Raw genomic sequence first — 22,552 nt, 5'->3', positions numbered from 1 at the left:
CAATATTTTTATTTATTTCTCTAGAGCTGGTGGATGCACTGGTAGGCACGGACAAGGGGTAGGACAGTAGGGCGCTCCTAACACCGTCGGAAATAGGCCTGAAGCTGCCGCTAAGTGCCTGTAAATAAAATTAGAAGTTATAGATATTAATTAATAAATAATTAAATACATCCTGTAAAATATAGGTAGGTATATTTCTATGACAGAATTGACCTCGATAAGTATAAATAAGTATGTTGATATCTGTTTGAAAAAGTTCGAACGTGAAGACTAGAATATGGTAAGTAGCTAGATACAATAAATTAACATGAAATAGTAGTTTGAATTTAAAAAAAAAGGCAAACGAAGGTTTAAATTAGGCAAAATATAAACTGACTATTACTACTAAAACTAAGATAGAAAAAAAAGTTGTTTTCTCCTTGAAAAAATGCTACTTCTTTTCTTTCTAGTCATTAGCGGTTTAATCACTAATGCTTAGATTAATCTAAGCACTAATGTTAAATAGAATATCATTAAAATACTCATTTGAAATTACAAATGTTTAAAAAAACTTGGTAAACTACGGTTCATTTACAAATTGCTATTGTTCTTTACAAAAAATTACCTGTATTGCTGATCAAGATGCGCCTTTTCAATTCTTTTGTCTTTCGCTCTTCGGTTCTGAAACCATATTTTGACTTGCGTCTCGCTCAGTGACAAGGCTGCAGCAAGTTCGCACCTACAAAATAAAATTATGTTCTTACTTCTTTAAATATCGTACCTACCTTTTTATTATCATGATCAAAACTGAAAGACTTCAATTTCAGCTCGCTTCGTCAATAAACATTGATATATTCATTTATTTATTATCCAAAAGATTATTAAAACAAATTATTATACAGGATATCCCAAAAATCAGCACGCCACACTGACACTGGAGGTAGATGGACCTAAGCCTAATAACTCCATAGAAAAGTTCCATGACAGATTTTCTACGTCAATATGGCGGCGTACTGATTTTGGGACACCCTGTATTACTGTTTTAACAATGATTGGTAAGATTGCAAACCTTCTCGCTCTAGCTACATATTCTCCTCTCGCATATTCCAGCTCAAGTCTCAGGGTCTGATGTGCAGAAAATGTAGTTCTTTGCCGCCTGGGACGACTCTCTTTTCGACGTCTACGAGCCACTGCAACAATACGTTAATTTGGGTTTAAAGACGACGGTAAATCCCCTCACATTCCCCAATTGTTTATTCACCTACTTACTCTAAAATGTCATGTTGAGGCTCATCCAAAAAAAGCAAAGCTTAACAGCAATCTAGCTAAGTAACTAAGTAAAGGGATATATTACCGAGTTATTTACTCATTCCTAGCAACATTGTTATTATTTACCCCGTTTTGTATCTATATGCATTTTCAAAAAACACTGCACTAGACTGCATAGCTAAAATAAGAGGTAGAACTAGGTGGTCGGTATAAAATGCTCCTCATGGTACTTTTACATCGTTATTTTGCGTCTACTGTAACTAAGGCCTTGATAGTACCTAATAAACACCACGTGAACTGACTAGCCCAATGAGATAATGAGGAACTAACCAAGTATAATTATTGCTGCAAAAAACTCATCAGTAAGGATTCCTCATAGTTCCTGTATCACGGTAACAGCATGAGAGGATCCGCCATATTGCCCGGAAGTCCGCGGCGCGAAACCCTTCGAGTGGGGTGAATCACGGAGAATTTTCAATCAAGTGGATTGAAATTATAGTAGAGGGTGTCGATGAGCCTAACTCAAGTTATAAAATTACCACGTGTCACATGTCGTTTCAATTGATGGACGAACACTTCGGTAAAAGAACTGCGTTACCCATAAAAGCGCAATGTTTTCTTATGGCGTGGTTTTAAAAAGTTGAAAATTGAACTGTATTGTCTTATTGTATTGTCTCGATGTCACGAAAGGGGAGAGTAACGATTAAAATTAAATCTTTATATCACAAGCTAAATACAATCTGAAATTGATATCCCTTTTAAAAATAATACCACGTTGGTATACCAAACTGCAACTTTAGCCACTTTTAAATTCATCTCTGTCATAATTTTCTATTAGAATTTACTATGACTTGCAAACATAATACTTATGTAACCATTGGTAAAGCCATTATAACAAAAGGTATCTCATTTACCAAACATTAATACTTTTAATACCAACTTTCACCGTCTCTGTTATAATAATAATTACTATGTTTTAACGAACTATGCAATGCACGTATGATCTACTGCAGGAAACTTAACCGTTTTATCGAAAAGTTATTATTCCTTATTTCCTAAAAAAAAAACAAGCCGGTAGCCGTAGAGATTGAAGCGCTACAAATCGCAGCATATGGCGCGGTGCGCAGGAATCGGTGTGCGTTACTATGTCCGGCTCGGTCAATTAGCAATTAATCACGATCCGTCGCACTCAGATTGCTGTTGTATCGTTTTTACACTGGTTTAATCTAAATAATATAAAAGTGCCTTATACAAAAGCTCAAAGTTGCACAGCGTGCTATGGAGAGGGCTATGCTCGGTGTTTCTTTACGAGATCAGAAATGAGGAGATCCGTAAACAAACTAAAGTCGCTGACATAGCCCGACGGATTAACAAGCTGAAGTGGCAATGGGCAGGGCACATAGTAGGTACGTAGAACTGACAGCCGATGGGGCAGCAAGGTTCTGGAATGGAGGCCGCGTACCGGAAAACGCAGCGTGGGATGTCCACCCACAAGGTGGACCGATGACATAAAGGTAGCAGGGAAGCGCTGGACGCAGTCCGCTACCAATCGATCAACATGGAAAGCATTGGGGGAGGCCTATGTTTAGCAGTGGACGTCCTATGGCTGGAATGATGATGATTAATATAAAAGTGAAAGGTCACTGATTGACACAGAAACTACAAGTGCTAGGATTCCCTTACATGGCGGTTTCATTTAGAGCTTTCGACCGAAATTCAAACCCTAACTAAGGGGTAAAACGGGATCCACCCGTACGAAGTTTCGAATAAAGAACTCGCAATAATCTCGTACTCGGTCCTATTTATCCTACTCAACCAATATTATTTTGAAACATCTTTGATGGATGAAATAATGAAATATAATTGGTTATTTAAACACTTCTCTGCTCAGTTCCGCCTTGGTGGAAACCGAGCCTAATACGCAAAAACTAACTATTAGTAACTATGCCCTTATATTTATCGTTGAAAATAGTTCCAGTAAAATGCTTGTGTTATTGTATAGAGTTACTAATGTGGTTTCGTTAACAATCAAATCAAGAAACCCTCCTGAAGGATAATCACTCTCCTCGTTAGCGCTATACAAGGGGTTTTATTCTCATGATAGCTGTTATTGTTTATTTTCGCATGACCACAATCATTAGAAATTGAATGCGTCTAATAATACAGTTGTGGGATATTTATTTTGTTGTTGTTTGGTACAGAAAATTACGTTTGTTTCACCATTGCGAACCTAAAAAAATCGGTCAAGTGCGAGTTGTACCTACTCTCTCACGGTTCGGAAGAATATTTCAACTCAAAGATTGCCTGTGACAAACGTATAGCGTTGTCTTTTCGATTATTGGGACCATAAAAAGTTATAATTTAAAAGTTAAAGTTATTCCCACTTCGATTTTTTTCAAGTTATTAAAAATCTAAAAAGTTATGTTAGAGAGCATTGAGTAATTACAAAATTGGTAACGCCTTCAGTGCAAACTACCTAAATTCTAGTAAAGTCTTCGATGCCGCTAAAGGATTTTGTTTTTTGATATTTAATTAACACTATTCTACTATTTGGCGCCCAACGTGTAGCGAATTTTCACTCCAAACGTACCCTTTACCAAAATCTGTTCTGCAGTTAAACAAAGCGTAAACAATTGACAGAGATAACGTTATTGGCTTACTACACAAACCGGAGGGTGCGAGGGAATCCGTCAGCTGTGGTCACCCCGGGATGTGTGACAAAGGACGATCGGAGATAGTCACGCGCTCAATCGAGTCGAAGTAAGTGGTCATTATGAGGATGAACATTTGAAAGTAGTATTCAACAATAATTGGTTAATAGAGGGAGGTCTTTACGTAGTTTTAATTACCATACTTGGGAGTTGGGAGGCTTTGATCCCCGTTGTTAAAATGCATTCGTAAGAGCTCTGAGATTTCGATGTTAGATTGGTTAGATTCATAAAAATAAGAACCAGCCCAACTTTCGGTCGATATTAATTTCATCATAATTTTTTTAATATTGTTGATTAAGTATATTAAATTAGTTTTATTCATTTCTTTGTTTTATATTATACAAATAGGTAAAGATAAGCGCGGTAAAGGTAATCAAACCTCATCGTCTATTCAAACTCCCCTTCCAATATCAAATTGATAGCGTGCTAAGATTAAAATGTTCGCAAATAATCAACAGCTTAACAATGCCATAATAGATGTAGTAGGGCAACTGCCCCTCAAATATTCATTAGGAAAGAAGATCCCCTAATTAGGAGAGCAGTCGACCATGGGCAGCGGCGGATTCGCCACCTGACTTATTCACAATCACAGTTTTTGTTTTCAATATCTCTCAGATTCGTATTGATATTGCGAATTGGAGATACGCTCCGGCGAACTTCGATTGTGTACAATAGCCCAGCATCTTCGAGGGAAAACTTGTATTTATTGCGATGAAATCGTTCTCTTTTGTTAGAGACGGTATGGTGCGCATAGATTTTTTATTGTTATCAGTTTGGTACACAATTTACATAAAAAACACACAGACAGAGCATAATCAATTATTTAAAAGAACCAATGTTATCAGCACACGCGATTAAAGTGGTAAAAAGATGCTAATATTTTTGCAAATGAGCTCTACCGACGCCTTAGTTATCAACCATTTAAGAATTTAAGAGTCACTGCTCCACTAACAAAGACAAAAAAGACAAAAGGTAACCGAATATTTTTATAAGCAGTAACGAATTAGGAAAATTCTTTATATGTCACTTTGGAATAAGTCGTAAAGTCGTTTAAAATACATTCGTTAGCAAGTTTCTAAGACGCTGTATAAAAATGTAATCTGCGCTTAGAATTAGCCACGCTAAGGCTCACACATCAGCAAACTGGATCCATCCTGAGCCAAATGCGATGTGAAACGAGGACTATACAAATTGCGGCTAAATGCTAATGTAAATCGAAATGTTATGTTTCCAAGTGAGCGCGCGCGCACGTGCTCGCTCCCAGACTGGATTGTTTTAATAGGATTTCATGTATTCACTGTCGGCGTATACGAGGATTTTTATTGCGATCTAGGATTTGGATGCTGATTTCAATCATTTGGTTTGGATTTTGTAGTTTCACACGTTATCTAGGCACACATCATAAAGCAGCATACCTAAAAGTCATGTCTTATGCGGGTTGCAGACTTAGATTATTCGTCCAAGGTTGCAGACCAACACCAAGAGCCAGGCTAAAGTTTTTTTTTATGCATAACAAGGCAGGTATTTGACCACAATCGAAGCAGTCTAGAATGGTACATATCTGCCCTGTAAGTGCTTATTCACTCTCGCCTTGAAAAGGCCCGGATTATAGTCTTCGGGAAAGACAGCAGCAGGCAACGAATTCCAGTCCCTACTTAGCTGTTCGCATTATAAAAGAGTCATCGAAACGCTTAGTGCGAGCTGGTTTAGCTTAGCACGCATAGCTGACGCAGTTTTCTACAGTTCTACAGTTTTGTATAGTGCAAACTGCACTATACAAAAAACTATGGGAAACTGCGTCAGCTTTACAAGCTAAACTAAGTAAACTTTTTAAGATATGCAATTTGTAAATACTTACAAAATTATGTACTAATAATTCCGTTATAAATAACACTTGTTAAAGTTAGGAACTTGAGAGGAGAGTCGAAAGTAAAGCTCTCGTTGGTGATAGAGTTTCCGATTGGATTAGGTACTTTGAAGAAACTGAGTGTTCCTCAATTTTTGATTAATTTTAATCATAACCATTTATTACGCTACAACTAACTAGTGGTTACTGTGATGTGTTCACGTAAAATAATAACACATAGGTACATTTAACAACAAAACATTTTGTTAGACCTAGTTACACGAGTAAAACGTATCTAAAACAATCCTAATAATGTCCTATATCGCAAAGGGATACGCAAATAAACCGAATACCCATTAATTTAACGAAAACAATTTTCATTGTCGCACAATACGCATTCAGTTAACGTTTCATGGACTGTTGTTTCGTAATAGTTATTAGCGTTGAACAATGGGCAGATTTTATAGCGGAGTAGCCGAACGTTGCCGGCAATTTTCACATGAGAGCAGGTCTAAATGGAGCTGGGGCCGTCTCCATAGCCAGGCACCGAGTCGTGGTGCCTTAATCGCATCAGCTCGGCTCCAAGCGAGCCGTCAGCGCCCGCCCTACCCCCCACGGGCGCTTTTTCACGCGACAAACCATTATGATTCTATTTTCATGGCAATAAGGGACGGGAAACGATTCCCATTATAATGAGCTTACTGAATTTGTTCGAGCATTGTTATGATTTGGTCTAGTGGACCTGGTTTTCGCAATCTAGTTTGTTTACGATTATATGAAAATTACAATATTATTTAAAATAATAAATGAATATCATCTTTTGTTATGCTTTCTGGTTGTGTAGTTTTCTGTAACGAATGTACTTAGGTAATTAAATGTTGATCACAAAAGCTGTTTCATTATTGGCATTGCCAAAGAAAACTAAAGAGATTTTGTCTCGTCCCCAAGATTAACAAAGTTATATTATTTCGGAGATACTTATACTAGTGGCATAGTGGCATTTAGACTAAATTACGATAAGTTAGAATTAGTAGAGAGAAAAAGAGTAACAGATTAGATAATATGTAGGTAAAGTACCTACCTAGTCGTACTTACTACCTATCTACTGGTAGGTACTCTTATTTATTCAAAATTGAAATCAAGTATATTTAATGAAGTGCATTTCTATTCCCATTGTTTGATATTTTATACCTTTTTTTGCTCAGTTTCCAAAAAGAGTTTATATAATTTTATTGCCTACTCTACCATCAGCGTCTTTGCAATATTATAAAATACTAGCTTTCTGCCCGCGGCTTCGCCCGCGTGGAATTTTGTCTGTCACAGAAAAACTTTATCGCGCGCGTCCCTGTTTCAAAAACCGGGATAAAAACTATCCTATGTCCATTCCCGGGACTCAAACTATGTCCCTGCCAAATTTCATCGAAATCGGTTGCGAGGTTTAAGCGGGAAAGCGTAACAGACAGACAGACAGACAGAGTTACTTTCGCATTTATAATATTAGTTGGGATTCACGTAATATTTTCTTTGATATTCACAAAGAGATGTCCACCAAAGGATAGGGTACTCGTAATAGGTAGATAGATTTACAGGGAGCTTATCTCCGCGGACACTCTATTATATTCAAGTATTTTTCTAGTGATATTTTATTTTTACGACTATGTTGGACAGAGGCCTTTGAAATCATATCTTTGATCTACGTTCCCATGGCTACGGATTTCAAAGCGCAGTTTTCTATTTTGAGTAGATTGCGAATAAAAATGTAGAGTTTTTAATGGAGTTAAATTAATAAATAGCGAAGTTCTACGGCTAAAAAAAAGAATGCGGGATATCAATAATTATACTTAGTTCTCTAATATGTGCTGGATAGTTATTAGCGGGCAGCGCAGGACCGTTCATTGTGGAAAACCTTGGGGGAGGCCTTTGTCCAGCAGTGGACGTCATTTGGCTGAAAAGAAGAAGAAGTTATTAGCAGCACCATCAATCACAATGGCCTACGTAGCACTGTGATCAACTTTCCGGTGCACAGTAGTCCCTGATTCGGCCTGACTCTACATAGGTACCTAGTCAGTGCTTATTTATTTCACTTTGCGATCAAAAATTACGTCGAAAATGACCAAAAATCTATTACCTAACCTAATGCTATTCTGATGATCGTAAAGTTTCATCAAAATCCGGTCGGCAGTTTTACACCTATTCTCACACAAACTTACAATAGTGATGAACTTAATCATATATTACACACTGTTTCAGATGAGCAATGGAAAGCGATTCCGATTCCGATCGCGTTGCATTGTATTCGTACTTAAGGCCTTGTTCACACAGCGTTGTATTACTTTATAGCAGTATTCAGTTATAAAAATTCAAGTTGTTTAGCTCTATTCTAGCTTTCTCAGTACTCACGATGGTTTCTATTGACCACTTATACATTAACGAATAACGTTTAATATACTGCAAAGAACGTGTGGTATAGTCCCGTGTGAACAAGGCCTTACCTAGGTCGTGTCGTGTAGGTACTGCATGGTTGAAACAATATTCGTTTTTTACAAACACCACTATCCTATCTACGAAATCTGCGGGTAAGTAATTACCAGATGAACTAAGTAATAATATAGCTAACTGAACCTGGGCAGGTTGTACATGGAAGCTCAAAAGTAATTTAATTTTGACAGGACTGACCTACACTTTTTACACAATAACACAAAATTGATTTGATATTATTTAAAACAATACCTACTTGAATTTACTATTCGATGGCCGCCTTATAAAGTGTTAGATAGGTAGGTATACATCTTTACTATGTGGTAGTAGATTCACGACAAAATGCACATTCTTAACCTAGATATCAAAAGTAGGATCTCCGATCTCTTACCTACTAAGTAAGAGATCTGTTATTTGTGGATGAACATCATATCCCACAGATCCTATAGGTTTACTTAAAGTGGTCTTAGTAGGTCCTCAGGTAGTATTTGAGTTCTCCCTTATGAAAATTGAGGCCTAGGGCGGCAAATTTTAAGGAGCGGCAGATTTAGTTCATAATTATTTTTTACATACACAAAGTAACTAGGTACATACGTATTTCGGATACGAATATATCAATGTTCACCAGGCCAGGCAAATAAAATCCAACAACTCATATTTGGGGAATGTACTCGTACTATGTATCATGAGTAGAGTCTTATTTTAATAGGATGTCAACGATTTCAAAGTCACCCTGTAATATTATATTTGGATAAGAAATGGAGGCAAGCCAATCCCTACCTTGTGTCTTGAAATTAAAGAAAAAGTTTAAAAATTAAGTAAATACTTAGGTATATCATCATCTTAGCCATAGGACGTCCACTGCTGATCATAGGCCTCCCCCAATGCTTTCCATGTTAATAGGTATATAACCTCATTAAATAAGTACAAAATCATGCAAATATTTGAAAAGGGGAATCTTAACAGTGATTGCCTATCTAATGTACGTCATTAATAATTAAGCAGAAAAATTCGGATGAGCAAAATTGTTTCCTAGGAGATTATTACGGTGTAGTCAAAAAACTGGTTTATTATTTGTCCTAAACTCTTAGAAGATCTATTAAAATATTGACTGAGGTGTAGAGTTGGAACGTGTAGAGTAGAAGTTTGACTCTACCTTAGGTTTGATATCTTTTTCACAGTGCGAGCCATACGATTGGTCTTGGAAACATTTTACATGAATTACCTACTTTTATGAAATGGATTCCCACCATAAGGCAATTCGATTTCTTCACGTTATTCCTACTCACATGAAAATTTTTCGGTGGATCTTCTTTTCTTATGAAAATATGAAATCTTTGGAGATGCACAGCTACGTTCTTCCTTTAAGTAAGTAAGTATTATTCACTAGCCGATGTAGGCGTGAGAAATTTTTAAACAATGTTAGTAGGATGTCTGAATTATGTCTGAATTTACCATTTCACACAGAAAAGGAAAACTAAAGTCCAGCAAAATCGCAAACTCGCATGTAGTATACCTACCTATCTGCGATTTTTTCAATTTTGAGCACCATGGGAATAGGTGCTCAAAAAACTGAAAAATTTTGGCTCTTGTTTCACTTTTTGTCATTCTTTTTGCAATCTTTCCAACTTTAATAACTACATCTGATTCTAACTAATTCACTTCCATAAGCATTTAACAAAAGGTATATTCAGGCCAATTCACGCACAATCTCGAAAAAAAAACAGAAGGTTATTAAGTAAATTAGGTTTTTGAAATGCCACAAATCTTGCTAATGTTTTGGCCTTTAAACAAGTAGGTATGTTGTGCTTGTGTAGCCTAGACCCCTTAGAGTAGTGTGAATCCAAATTTTCAAATTTAAAAAACTTTTGCTCGCTGCGCAACATGCAAAATACTTACTGCGGACTTGAGTCATTCTTCACGTTTAGTTTTAAAATGAGATGTTAACAAATAATAGGTAGGTACTCTTACTTACTAACTTATTTAAAAAGGTACCTTTATTAGATTTTCAATTACATAAGACAAACTGCAACGGCTCTGTAAGTCCTGTAGTTTGAGATGAATAGAAGTTGGTAAAAATTTAGGTGCTAAGTAAAACCATTGACCTAGATCCCAGTTAACTGTTAATTATGTACTATTACTCACGGAAAGCAGCAAGACCAGCACCAAATGCCAGCTGCTGATGCGGCAGCAGCATCGGGCGCGGGTACACCGGCAGCGGCGGCGGCGGCCACATCGGCAGCTCCTGCTGCGGCTGCGGCCCGTCGCTCTCCTCCACCTCCACGTCAGACGACGACTCACACTCCAACTCCTGCCTCTCCACCTCACATTTCTTCTCCTCCTCCAAATGACCGTAAATCCGAGCGAAAAACTTCCGCGGAGACGATGGCCGCGGCGCCTTCAACGACTGCTGCTCAACAATCTTCTCGGTGCTATCCTCACTCATCGTTACAGACTCATCACACGTGCTACCCGAATGAGATGGACACGTGGATTGATACGTCAGGTGCCACCCGCGACATCCTTCGGGAGAGTTCCCGACCCCGCCCACTTATCCCGAACGAAAATGTAAGTTAGGGTGAGGGTGGAAAGCGACCAATAAGCGTCCAGAATGCGACTCAAGCCTTCGGGTGGGCGTGTCCTGGCGTTTTTTACTGAAATGTCTTAAAAGTTCTTGAAAAGTTAAAAGTGGCTGATAAAGATGAATACAAAAGACGTTTTATAGTTATTTTTATCCCGCTTGGGTACTCCATTCAACCGCATACTTTGAAGAGATTGTAATAGGAAAATTGAAATCATAAACATTATAAAATTATAGCCTGACCAGGAACATAAAAACCCTCGCCATGTTGCGGAAATCTAATGGTACTAATTTCTTTTAATGGCAACAATAACTAAAAACTTCATTGACATGTCACATTGCATGTCAGTCTATTGCTGTCAAAGTGTAAACAAACTTTATTTTAAATGTGCGCAATTGATTTTGTGAATGAAATTGCTGAAATCTTTTTATAGTCGTGAAAGAAAAGTGGTTCACTATGTGTTAAAGTATTTGTCGAAGAGAAATACCAAGGGTTCGGACAATATTTTCATTGAATAATGTTTCCAACAAAGGTTGTCAAATTGACTGACATGTTTATCGTATAGTACAGTCCACTATGAAAATTAGCTGTGGTTTGTTTCAACTACCTATTTTAAAGTATTTTGTCACTTTCTAAGTGTTGAATTTTATGGAATTGGGAAAGAAGTACCGAGTTTGAAGCGTTCATGAGCAGACATTGCAGTTGAATATTCAAGTTCTGAATTTGATTATTGATGAATAATAAAATAAATCCTACTAGCTCGATTGATGGTTTCATTTAACCTAACCTATAATAATATGTTTTCGTTAAAATATTAAATTAGCCCATAATCCTGAATCCTGATACATAAAGTTAGCCTATTAATTTAACACAGGTACGACTGTACTCAGTGTTGCACTATCAAATGCAATTGATGCGCCTCTATGCCAGGGTTTTTATGTTCCCGGTCAGGCTATACTTAATTAATGGATAGGTAAAAACTTTTTAGATGTTTATTCAGTTGTGCTGCAAGTCTATGGCTAGCTTGCATTGGCTCAAGTCAGTTTGATGTTTTTGACAAAATTGTGCGTAATGCTGAAGAGTTTTGCTAATAAAATGCAAAAAAATGCGGCTGTTCTAACAACTATCTGTATGCTGTTGTGTTTTGCCTTGAACTATACGTTTCCACTTCATAGGGAAAGTTTAAAGTTGTCCTCAACTAGTTCGGAATATGCAAACAGTAAGATCCTGTAACATTTCTATTCTTTACCTGCTGCAGTTTTCATAAGCCTCCCTGAAAATTCCTTTACTTTTACAAGCATTTAGCGAAGCGTTAGCTTGAGTCTTCTAACTATGTATTCTAATTAATTCGGATAAGTAATGTTATTGTCCTGACTTCGACTGAAATGAGATCTAGGCCTAAAAAGGTGTACCTACCTACTTTCTATTTTCAGATACCCACCATTGGGATGACTTTTTACATTCCGCAAGCATCGTTGACCGTACAAAGAAAATGGCAAATGACTTAGAAGACGTTCTAAAAAGAATTAAAAATACCGCGCAAGATTTTGGGAAGTCCCACGCCAAAGATCCAAAGAGAGACGACACGAACAGACTCAGTGAAGAAGATCTACGTCAATACGAGCAGCTCGTGATAATGAAAAAGTATCCTTATCTAGACCTCAAAGAATTGGAATTCAAATACAGTCCTCTATCCAGCAAGAATACAAGACAAAGCTTCGGATTTGAATCTGATGTAAACTTAAGAGCAGATTCTAATTTGTGCGATACTGAAGAAGGGCTGAATGTTGAAATAATAAACAGAGGACTCTCAGGATTTTCTATTCCCCCAAAGTTGACCAAGGGTGTAGCCATGGTCGAAAGTAAATCGAAGTTTAATAACCTGAAAAATGATAAGGCTGAAGATTCTGTCATGTTGTCGAAAAAGTCGCCACAGAGGGAAACTTTAGGCAATCTAAGAAAAGAAATTTTAAAATATGAACATAATAAAAATAAATAGTTTAATGTTTATTAAAATACTGCATTTTATTTTACTTATTACACGTCGAAATCAATATATTTTCCAGTTATCTAATTTCTAATACATACTAAAAATTATAGCAGTGACGGCAAAACCGCTGGGCTACTTATTACTATTGTTGCTTCAATATGTATTTAAAAAAACAACCTCAAACGCTTTTACAATTTCTTATTTTGCTAGCGGACCTTGTCACATTAAATAGGAAGGTAGGTACTTACTTAGTACCATGATGTCTTATGTCTTTAGAAACTTTTCAGTATAATACAACTACTTTAGAAACTTTTCAGTATAATACAACGACAGATTTAAAAAAAAAATGGTGAGAAGAAAAATCTTTCGTCCGATTCCGTCCAATAAAACAATCTTAATTACCTAACTATTTTATTTTATTTATTAGGACAACCAACAAGACAAACACGCATACATGGAATTAAGTATACAAGTGATTAAGGGGCAACATGAGGTTAAAACGTTTTTCTCTATCTCTAAGGTTTAAAACGTACTGAGATACGGTTCACTCTTTCGAAAGCTCCCGCCACAAAGTAAGGTCACTACCGTCAAAATGGCCAGTCATAGTGATGTTAGTACTAATCGATTTAAAATTTATCGATTACGAAATGTTTAATCGTCGTAACATAATTATTGATTTTAACTTGGATTAAGTAAATACATGCTTGTGTCAGGCAGTCATTCTTAATATTCGTATTCGCTGAGATATATTTCGCCTTCCGAATTTCCGCCGACGCGGCGACGACCTCATAAAGGTAGTTAACCAACCGTGCGATGCAGATGTGTGGAAGTTATTGGGGGAGGCCTATGTTCAGCTCAGCAGCGGACGTTCTGTGGCTGAAATGAAGTGATTATCGTAAGCTGGCCCGGGTCTCCAGCACTACGTACTACGTACATGTTTTCCACTGGGCAAGGAGAGCAAAAACATTTATTGGTGCAAACAAAAATGTGTATTAGTTGTGAACATGTTTTTGTTGATAGTGTAGGACAAAACACGCTCCGGAGACCTGGCTTTATTATATCAATGCAATGTTGTTGCCTACTATGGCATACTTAGAATTTCTCTAGGGCTTTCGTACAAATCATCACGTGCGAGCGATTAATTGTTCAATTGTTTGGTTGTCTCTACATCACTAAAAACTTTGACATTGACAGATTGCAGCTGGCCTGGCAGTGACGTTTTATCTTGCTCTTGATTAAAAATTATTTAAAGTGATTTTGTTTTTGTAAACGTTTGTCGTTTGTCTAACGATTGTGGTCATTATTGCTGAATACTGCTGTTTTAATTAAGCAAATATTTTTATTAAAAAGGTAAAGTACTTTACAATTTCTTTCAAAAGTTAGATTTTATAAAATAACTCGAGTTCTTACTTCTACTCTCTTTTTAAAAATAATATTGTAGTCTTCGTAAATTGATCATTAAAGATGGCTCAAATTCTGAATTGACTGTAACAATTCTTCAAGGTTCCACCTCTAAGTGGTTATAAATTAAAATCGCTCAAATAAAATAAATTATACTACAAGTACTACACGCCGGTAAGTGTATGGGTTACTAAATTAAAGCTAAGGTTGTTTTATTGTTAACTATAGAGTGTAACTAATGAATTTTGCAGGCTAACATGGAGTTACAATGCACAGTGCAGAATTACGACTGGGGGAAATTGGGATCTGACAGTATGGTGGCCAAGCTACTCTCTAGTGCCGATAGCAAAGTCTCTATTGACGCTTCAAAACCTTACGCTGAGTTATGGATGGGGACACATCCCAACGGACCCGCACTAATAATAGACAGGAATGTGCTGCTCGGAGATTACATCAAAGATAACCTGGATGCTATTGGCCCAGTGGTCAAAAACAAATTTGGTGTTTCTGTGCCGTTTCTCCTCAAGATCCTGTCAATAAGAAAGGCATTGTCTATACAAGCTCATCCTAAAAAGGTTCTCAATTTAATTTAAATTCAATATTTCAAATCATAGTCAATAGCAAAATGTGAATCGGCAAACAATTTAGGAAATATTTTTTATGTATCATCATGGAACCTAAGCATAGAACCAATTTAATTTATGATGCAATACCAAAATATTGTCAATTAATGCCACTATTTATCCTGAGACTGATCCAATATGAAGATATTTATAATTTCTTATCACAAGAAATAATTCTAATTTACTGCCTATGACTGTGTGGTAATGCAAAGCCCACATGCAATAATGATAGTGTTATCAACTATGTTGTATCTTAGTCAACTCATGTTCAATAATTTATCTGTTTGTCTTTATAGGAACATGCTGAAGAACTTCACAAAAGTTTCCCGGACATGTATAAGGACCCAAATCATAAGCCAGAGCTTGCTATAGCGTTAACACCATTTGAGGCTCTCTGTGGATTCAGACCTTTGTCTGAAATTAAGATCTTTTTGACAAGTAAGTTATGAACAGACTTAATATAAAAAAAACTATAAAAATGATGAGAGAGAATAAACTGTAAGTTTATTAATAGCCCTTCCCTATTATAACTTTCAGAACCGATGCATATCTTTTTAAATCCATACAGGCACACCTTGTATTTAATGAAACCAACAAGATCTGATTGAATGGAACTAAATATCTTTTTACTTTTTATATTGCAGAACTACCAGAGCTGACTGAGATACTTTCAGCGGACAGTGTCAGTGCCCTCTTAGCCCAAGAAGACCATGGAGACCAAAACATACTCAAACAGGTCTTCCATTCCCTCATGACTGCCAGTAAAGATACTATTGCATCAAGTTTGAGCAAATTCCTGACAAGAATGGAGAAAGAAGGTAAATAATATTAAAATATTCCATCACTTTATTAACACTTGTAGAAATATTATAATGTACAAAAAAGGAAAAATAATTTAAAAAGGCAATGCATATTTTAAACATTATTTTCCTGTTGTCTTTTTATTTCTTACCATTACAAGGTTATTCAATATTCTTTCCAGATGCATCAGTACAGTTATCACTTCTCTACCAGCTTGTCCAAAGACTGCACAGTGACTTCCCTGGTGATGTTGGCTGCTGGGCTCCATACTTCATGAACTATTTAGAGCTCCGGCCTGGCCAGGCCATCTTCCTCAAGCCTAACTTGCCACATGCGTATATTAGTGGAGGTAATTTATTTATTTATTTATTTGTAATAGGTATACAAACAATTATAATTGCAGTATTTTATTCTAAGGCTGGGTTGCACCATCTTCCCTTAACTTAAACAAACGTCAAAAGTCTGTCAAACATACAAAAAACACCGGTTTATGGTTAAAGTCACAGTTAAAATAAGAAGGTGCAAAATTCAGCATAAACTATTCGCTGGGTGCGAAGTACTAGGTGGGGGGGACATAATCTATCGCAGCGCTCATGGTGGTCAAAAGTAGAAATAATGTTAGCTCTGTCATCAGATGTATCTGTCAATGGCAAAGCGATTCTACATAATACATTTTAATATCATTAATTAATCGCATGAAAAGGGTCCTACTGGGAACTTAAATAAAAGAGTGGACTGTATTTCGATAGGGCTGTTTTAATAGCCGTTTACAATTTGGAAATAACTAAACTATACAACGTGGTAGTACAAAAATGAGTCACAGTAGTTGTTGTGCACAGATGTTTGCCTTATGATGAGAGCGTGAATTATTGAACTCTGCCCTTGTTTTGTTCTTAATTCTTCTACATCTCGGACTTGTCCAGCCAATACCAACAACTTTCCTTTAAATACGGTTTGTGGTTGGAATTTGATATTGTAACTCTCACAAACCCGGTCTTCAAAACGATACTCATTTCGATCTGAAAACGATATTTAATTTATTACTAGCGATACAGAAACATTTAAATATATTTACTGTTATATAATGAAACCGTTAAAGTAGCTTTTTCTTTTTGTTTTACTGTAAAACTACAACTATAAATGAAGTAAACAAACCCTGACACAATCAAAATTAAACACACTTTTTGGACTTACCTCATTTGATTTGAATGACCAAAATGATTTCAAAACCTTTTTTCCACCCAAATCGTGGTATCACAACAATTTATTAGTTGAAAATATTTGTTATTTTTTCATTTCGATATTTTTTCACAAATATACGACCTAAATGTCAATGTGACAGAGCCCACAAAGTTGTGGACGCTAGTTGGCGCTGTAATCGTGCACGGAGCCAATAGAAACATCTGAATATCTGATTGAATGACAGAAAATAATTTAATCAAATCCCATGAATTGACAGGAATTTATCATTGTTTCCTTTGCATTTATTATTCACTTGCAAGAGTCTCAAGTAATTTAAACATACATAATATACAATCAATAGTCACATTGAAGAGGAAAATATGCAAGTACAACTTTGGAAAACCACATTTTCTTGCATTCATTCTTTGACAGCAATAAAATAATTTATCCAACATAAGGAAAAAGCATAGGGAAAAATACTGCTTTGAGTTCTTAAATGCGTTTTTTTTGGTTCTCAAACTATTTATATTTTAGTGGACTCTGGTAGGGTCCAAAAGGTTATTTTTATTTTTTACATTCATAAGATAAGTGTTATTTATGAAGGTGCTGGATGCAGGCCGCTACCAACCGACTATTACGGAAATCATTAAGGGAGGCCTATGTTCAGCAGTGGACGTCCTGAATGATGATGAAGCGTTATCGAAATTTAATAAAGACTTTAGCTTTGTTAAATGTGTCTACAGACTGCGTAGAGTGCATGGCGTGTTCAGACAACGTAGTCCGAGCGGGTCTCACGCCCAAACACATCGACGTGCCCACTCTAGTCGCCATGCTGGACTACGGCAGCTACACCAAAGATGAACTGCTCTTCAACCCGAAGTTGGAAGATGAGAACTGCTGTATCTGGCGACCGCCTGTGCCTGACTTTGCTGTTGCGAAAATTAAGGTAGGGAAATTATGATTTTTTACAGGAAATATCGCTGCAGAATGATTTGCCTTTACCTTTTTTTTTTTTTATCTCACCTGATGGTAAGTGATGATCAGGCCCAAGGTGGAAGCGAGCTTCACCCGGAATCCTCAACCACGGAGGAACTGGCTATCTTACCTCTGTCGGAATACAACAATGCTGTTAACATTGTTGTTATGGCGACAGACTTAGGTAAGATGGTGGTAGCTAGCCAGGCGGACTTAGAACAAGCCCTACCACCAACCAAACCGAACAGAAAAATCTGCCCCCACTTGGAATCGAACCCGGGACCTCTGCGTCTGAAGCAGGTGGTCTTACCACTAGACCACAGAGGCGGTCGATATTCGACCTATTTGTAAGGCGCTAAAAAATATTAGGGCGTGAAATTTTGTATTGTTACAAAATATTGGAAACAAATTGGGGGTTCATGGTTTAAAGTAGGATGCTTGTTATAATAAGAGTATTATAACAAACATCTAAATAAGGAATGATATTTCTGTTATAACTTGAAATATGGGTAAATAAAAATCTTTATTATTTCTGTTCTTTTGTAGACTGAATATATTCATAGATCATCATCATCAATTTATATCAGAGAATTAACCTTTAAAAAAACTTTTGTACCTGTTTCCAACATCAGAATCTCATTCTACTCCAAAACAAAATTGTTAATACATATTATATTATCACAGGTAAACGGTGACGACGAGCCCTACAACACCATCATCCGTCCCAGCCCCAGCCTCATCATCGTCACGTCTGGTTCCGGAGAGATCTGCGACACAGAGCCCATAATAGCAAGACCTGGAGTAGTTGTGTTCCTAAAGGCCAGTCGACAGCTGACTCTCACACCAGCACCGGGAAGCCATCTTGAGGCCTATCAGGCTATATGCAATGTGTGAATAGCGAATGTTGTCTTTTAGTTCATTAATTCACATTTATCATCGTCATAATTAAGCACACGTGACATTGGCAAAATCGTGATTCCCAAAACCAAGTCATAGTAAAAAAAAAGAAGAGATCCCAAGTAATTGGAATTAGAAAGAATTTACTTGGGGTTCCTAAGAGATCTGTGACACAGAGCCCATAATAGCAAGACCTGGAGTAGTTGTTCCTAAAGGCCAGTCGCCAGCTGACTCTCACACCCGCACCGGGAAGCCATCTTGAGACCTATCAGGCTATATGGAACGTGTGAATAGCAAAAATATATTTTACTTCCTCAACTTCATCATACATACATGACATTGGCGAAATCGTGGTTCCCAAAATCAAGTCATCGCCATAAAAAAGAAGAGATCCCAAGTAATTGGAATTCAAAAGAATTTACTTGGGGTTCCTAAGAGATCTGTGACACAGAGCCCATAATAGCAAGACCTGGAGTAGTTGTGTTCCTAAAAGCCAGTCGTCAGCTGTCTCTCACACCTGCACCGGGAAGCCATCTTGAGGCCTATCAGGCTATAATATAGCCGCTATATGCAACGTGTGAATAGCAAAAATGTATTCTACTTCACCTTCATCATCGTCATCATACAAACATGACATTGGCAAAATCGTGGTTCCCAAAACCAAGTCATTGTCAAAAAAATTGGAATTAAATAAGAATTTTATTGGGGTTCCTAAGAGATCTGTGATACAGAGCTCATACCAACAAGACCGGGTGTAGTGGTATTCCTAAAGGCCAGTCGCCAGCTGTTTCTCACACCTGCACCGGGAAGCCATCTTGAAGCCTATCAGGCTATATGCAATGTGTGAATAACGAATGTTGTCTTTTAGTTCATTAATTCACATTTATCATCGTCATCATTAAGCACACGTGACATTGGCGAAATCGTGGTTCCCAAAACCAAGTCATTGTCAATAAAAAGAAGAGATGCCAAGTAATTGGAATTAGAAAGAATTTACTTGGGGTTCCTAAGAGATCTGCGACACAGAGCCCATTCCAGCAAGACCTGGAGTAGTTGTTCCTAAAGGCCAGTCGCCAGCTGACTCTCACACCCGCATCGGGAAGCCATCTTGAGGCCTATCAGGCTATAATATGCAATGTGTGAATAACGAATGTTGTCTTTTAGTTCATTAATTCACATTTATCATCGTCATCATTAAGCACACGTGACATTGGCGAAATCGTGGTTCCCAAAACCAAGTCATTGTCAAAAAAAAGAAGAGATCCCAAGTAATTGGAATTAAAAAGAATTTACTTGGGGTTCCTAAGAGATCTGTGATTAGGGATTGCAAATATTCGATAGTTTTCTATTTCGAATATTCGAATATTTTTTCAGTGATATTCGAATATTATTCGAATATTCGAATACTTTCAAAAAAATAAAATGTACTTAAATTATCGATGTTTTATTGCTGGTTTTATTGCTTTAGGAACTATATTTTAACTATTTAACAATATAGTTTTTAAAACAGTTATAAAATTCTCAACATCATCATCATTTCAGCCATAGGCCTCCCCCAATGACTTCCACAATGACTGGTTGGCAGCGGCCTGTATCCAGCGCCTTCTCCCGCTACCTGTATGAGGTCTTCGGTCCACCTTTGTGGATGGACGTCCCACGCTGCGCTTTTTGGTTCGTGGCCTCCACTCTAGAACCTTGCTGCCCCATCAGCCATCATTTCAGCGTACCAGGTATCTGCCCATTATTGTGGCAATAATGGGCAGATACCTGAGAGATTCAGCTTGCTAATCCGTCGGGCTATGTCAGCGACTATATTTGGGTAGCCGTATGTCATCACTGATAGAGGTAACACACACTGATTGAAGAATTTCGTCTTTAGGCACTGAGGTATTTTGGACGAAAAGATGTTGTATAGTTTCCCGAACGCTGCCCAGCCGAGTTGGATTCGACGATTTACCTTTTTCTCGAAATTTGATCTACCTAGCCGAATCGTTTGTCACAGGGAGACATACTTGTCAACAGTCTCGAGAATCAAGCTCCAACCGAAACATGGACGTTGGACACTTGGACATAGGTTCGTTTTGTCCATGTTCATCCGAAGGCCTGACTGTTGAGAGACTCGATCAAGGTCTTCGAGCATTGTGCCGAGGTCTTCAAGCGATTCTGCTATGACCACAATATCGTCAGCAAACCGAAGCTGAGTGATGTATTCGCCATTGAAAGGTTATGCCGAATCCTTTCCATTCAAGGAGCTTGAAAGCGTCTTCCAATGCAGTGGTCAACGGTTTCGGAGATATAACATCTCCCTACCTCACGCCTCGCTACAGAGGTATCATCCTCATGCTTTGCTCCTGTTCTCGGACCGACATGATAGCGTTTCTGTACAGGCATTTCAGTACCTCGATATACCGATAGTCGGAGAGACTGCAGCACTGCTTAAGTCTCGATCGAATCAAAGGCCTTCTCATAGTACAAGAGAGCACCACCACGCTTCTATCGACTATCCCATGCCTCTGGCGTTGTGCCCTGGAGTAAGACGGAGTTAAGTCTCTGAGTTTCGGTGTTCCACCTGCGTCTAGAAGCTCCGAGGTTATTCCGTCATAACCTTGTGCCTTGTTGTTCTTTAGCTGTTTGAGAGCCTTCCTAATCTCGTATAGGCTTCCTAGCTCTTGCGTCTGTTGCTGAGCTATTAACAGGTTTGGTGGTATATAGCTGTCCATAAATCTTTTCGATCTCACCCAGAACCTCGGCTTTTGTTGACGTTACCGTCCGCCGTCTTCAGCATCAGACAGCTGACTTTTCTCAATAGAGTTGTCTCTTACAAATTATTTAGAACCTTGGTTTCGCTCTATCTCCTCTTTTATACTATTTGTATCAAAGATTCGAATAATAAAAATATGATTGACAAAACAAAAAACGCAACTGCGTAAAAATGAACAGAAAAATTAAATTACATATTATAAATACAATAAAATAAAAGATAGAAACAAGACAACTTAGTGTTCACAAATGCAGTCGGAAGCATCAATGACTAGTTCTTTTAGTTGGTAATATTTATTTGATTCTTCCGACTGCATTTGCAAACACTAAGTTTTTTTTTTTTTTTTTTTTTTTCCCTATGATGGCATGCACGGCTTGTGCGTCAGCCACGACGAAGTAAGGTAAAGGTTGGGAAACGTATAGGAAAGTAAAAATGGAAAACGGAAAAAAAAAAGGTTTCAAAGGATCAGGAAAGTAAAGGAGAGAACAAAATGATAAATAATCTGGAAAAATAAAAATTAAATTACATAACAAATTAAATTTTAATGTTATTATTATTCATATATACAGATAAGGTATTATAAATATCAATATTATCATGCATGTTTAAGAGGCAGGCTATGGAAGTAGGAAATGGTACTTTTAAAGATATAAGGGATTCGAGGAAAGAGGATCGGTCATGTAATGGACAAGTGAAAAACAGATGATTTAAATCACCTGTGCCAGTGCCACACTCACACAAATCAGAATTCACGATTTTAAGTCTAAAAAGATGCGTAGGTATACAAGCATGGCCAATTCTCATACGGATAATATTAGAGGTAGAAACCTTTCCCAGTTTCATTTTAAAAAACCATGGTTTTATAGGAATGGTAGGTTGAATGAACTTATACCATTTTCCTTTGGTTGCACTACTGTGCGCCCAATCCAATTCCCATGATTCACGCAAGTAGGACTTAGGGAGGGACAAAAGGTCATGGCAATAATTTTTATAACTGATCATATCACCATTCACAACAGCTTCATTCGCAAATTTATCTGCTTTTTCGTTACCGAAA

The 22,552-nt window shown here is 37.3% G+C and overlaps 2 protein-coding genes across 3 annotated transcripts; one reads left to right on the top strand and one right to left on the bottom strand.

The window, feature by feature from the left end:
* Positions 1-12: 12 nt before the first annotated feature.
* On the bottom strand, positions 13-10,729 carry LOC135076701 (homeobox protein rough-like). The gene is made up of 4 exons (XM_063971121.1): positions 10,429-10,729; positions 1,049-1,169; positions 605-718; positions 13-118 (listed from the first exon to the last, which is right to left on the bottom strand). The coding sequence occupies exons 1-4, from the start codon at positions 10,727-10,729 to the stop codon at positions 13-15; spliced, it is 642 nt and encodes a 213-aa protein (XP_063827191.1).
* Positions 10,730-14,065: 3,336 nt separating this feature from the next.
* Positions 14,066-20,117, top strand: LOC135076941 (mannose-6-phosphate isomerase). 2 transcript variants are annotated; one of them, XM_063971460.1, is made up of 8 exons: positions 14,066-14,205; positions 14,359-14,430; positions 14,508-14,831; positions 15,176-15,317; positions 15,524-15,697; positions 15,862-16,029; positions 17,606-17,808; positions 18,522-20,117. In XM_063971460.1, the coding sequence occupies exons 3-8, from the start codon at positions 14,514-14,516 to the stop codon at positions 18,729-18,731; spliced, it is 1,215 nt and encodes a 404-aa protein (XP_063827530.1). In that variant the 5' UTR covers positions 14,066-14,205; positions 14,359-14,430; positions 14,508-14,513; the 3' UTR covers positions 18,732-20,117. The 2 variants fall into 2 exon arrangements, with proteins under 2 accessions (XP_063827530.1, XP_063827529.1); XM_063971459.1 differs by lacking the exon at positions 14,359-14,430 and having other exon boundaries at positions 18,522-20,115.
* Positions 20,118-22,552: the final 2,435 nt, after the last annotated feature.

The sequence above is a fragment of the Ostrinia nubilalis genome, chromosome 12 (assembly GCF_963855985.1).
Source record: "Ostrinia nubilalis chromosome 12, ilOstNubi1.1, whole genome shotgun sequence".
In the NCBI taxonomy this organism is placed as follows: domain Eukaryota; kingdom Metazoa; phylum Arthropoda; class Insecta; order Lepidoptera; family Crambidae; genus Ostrinia; species Ostrinia nubilalis.
Note: the sequence above shows the minus strand (reverse complement) of the source record. Positions and strands in the feature narration are given on the sequence as shown.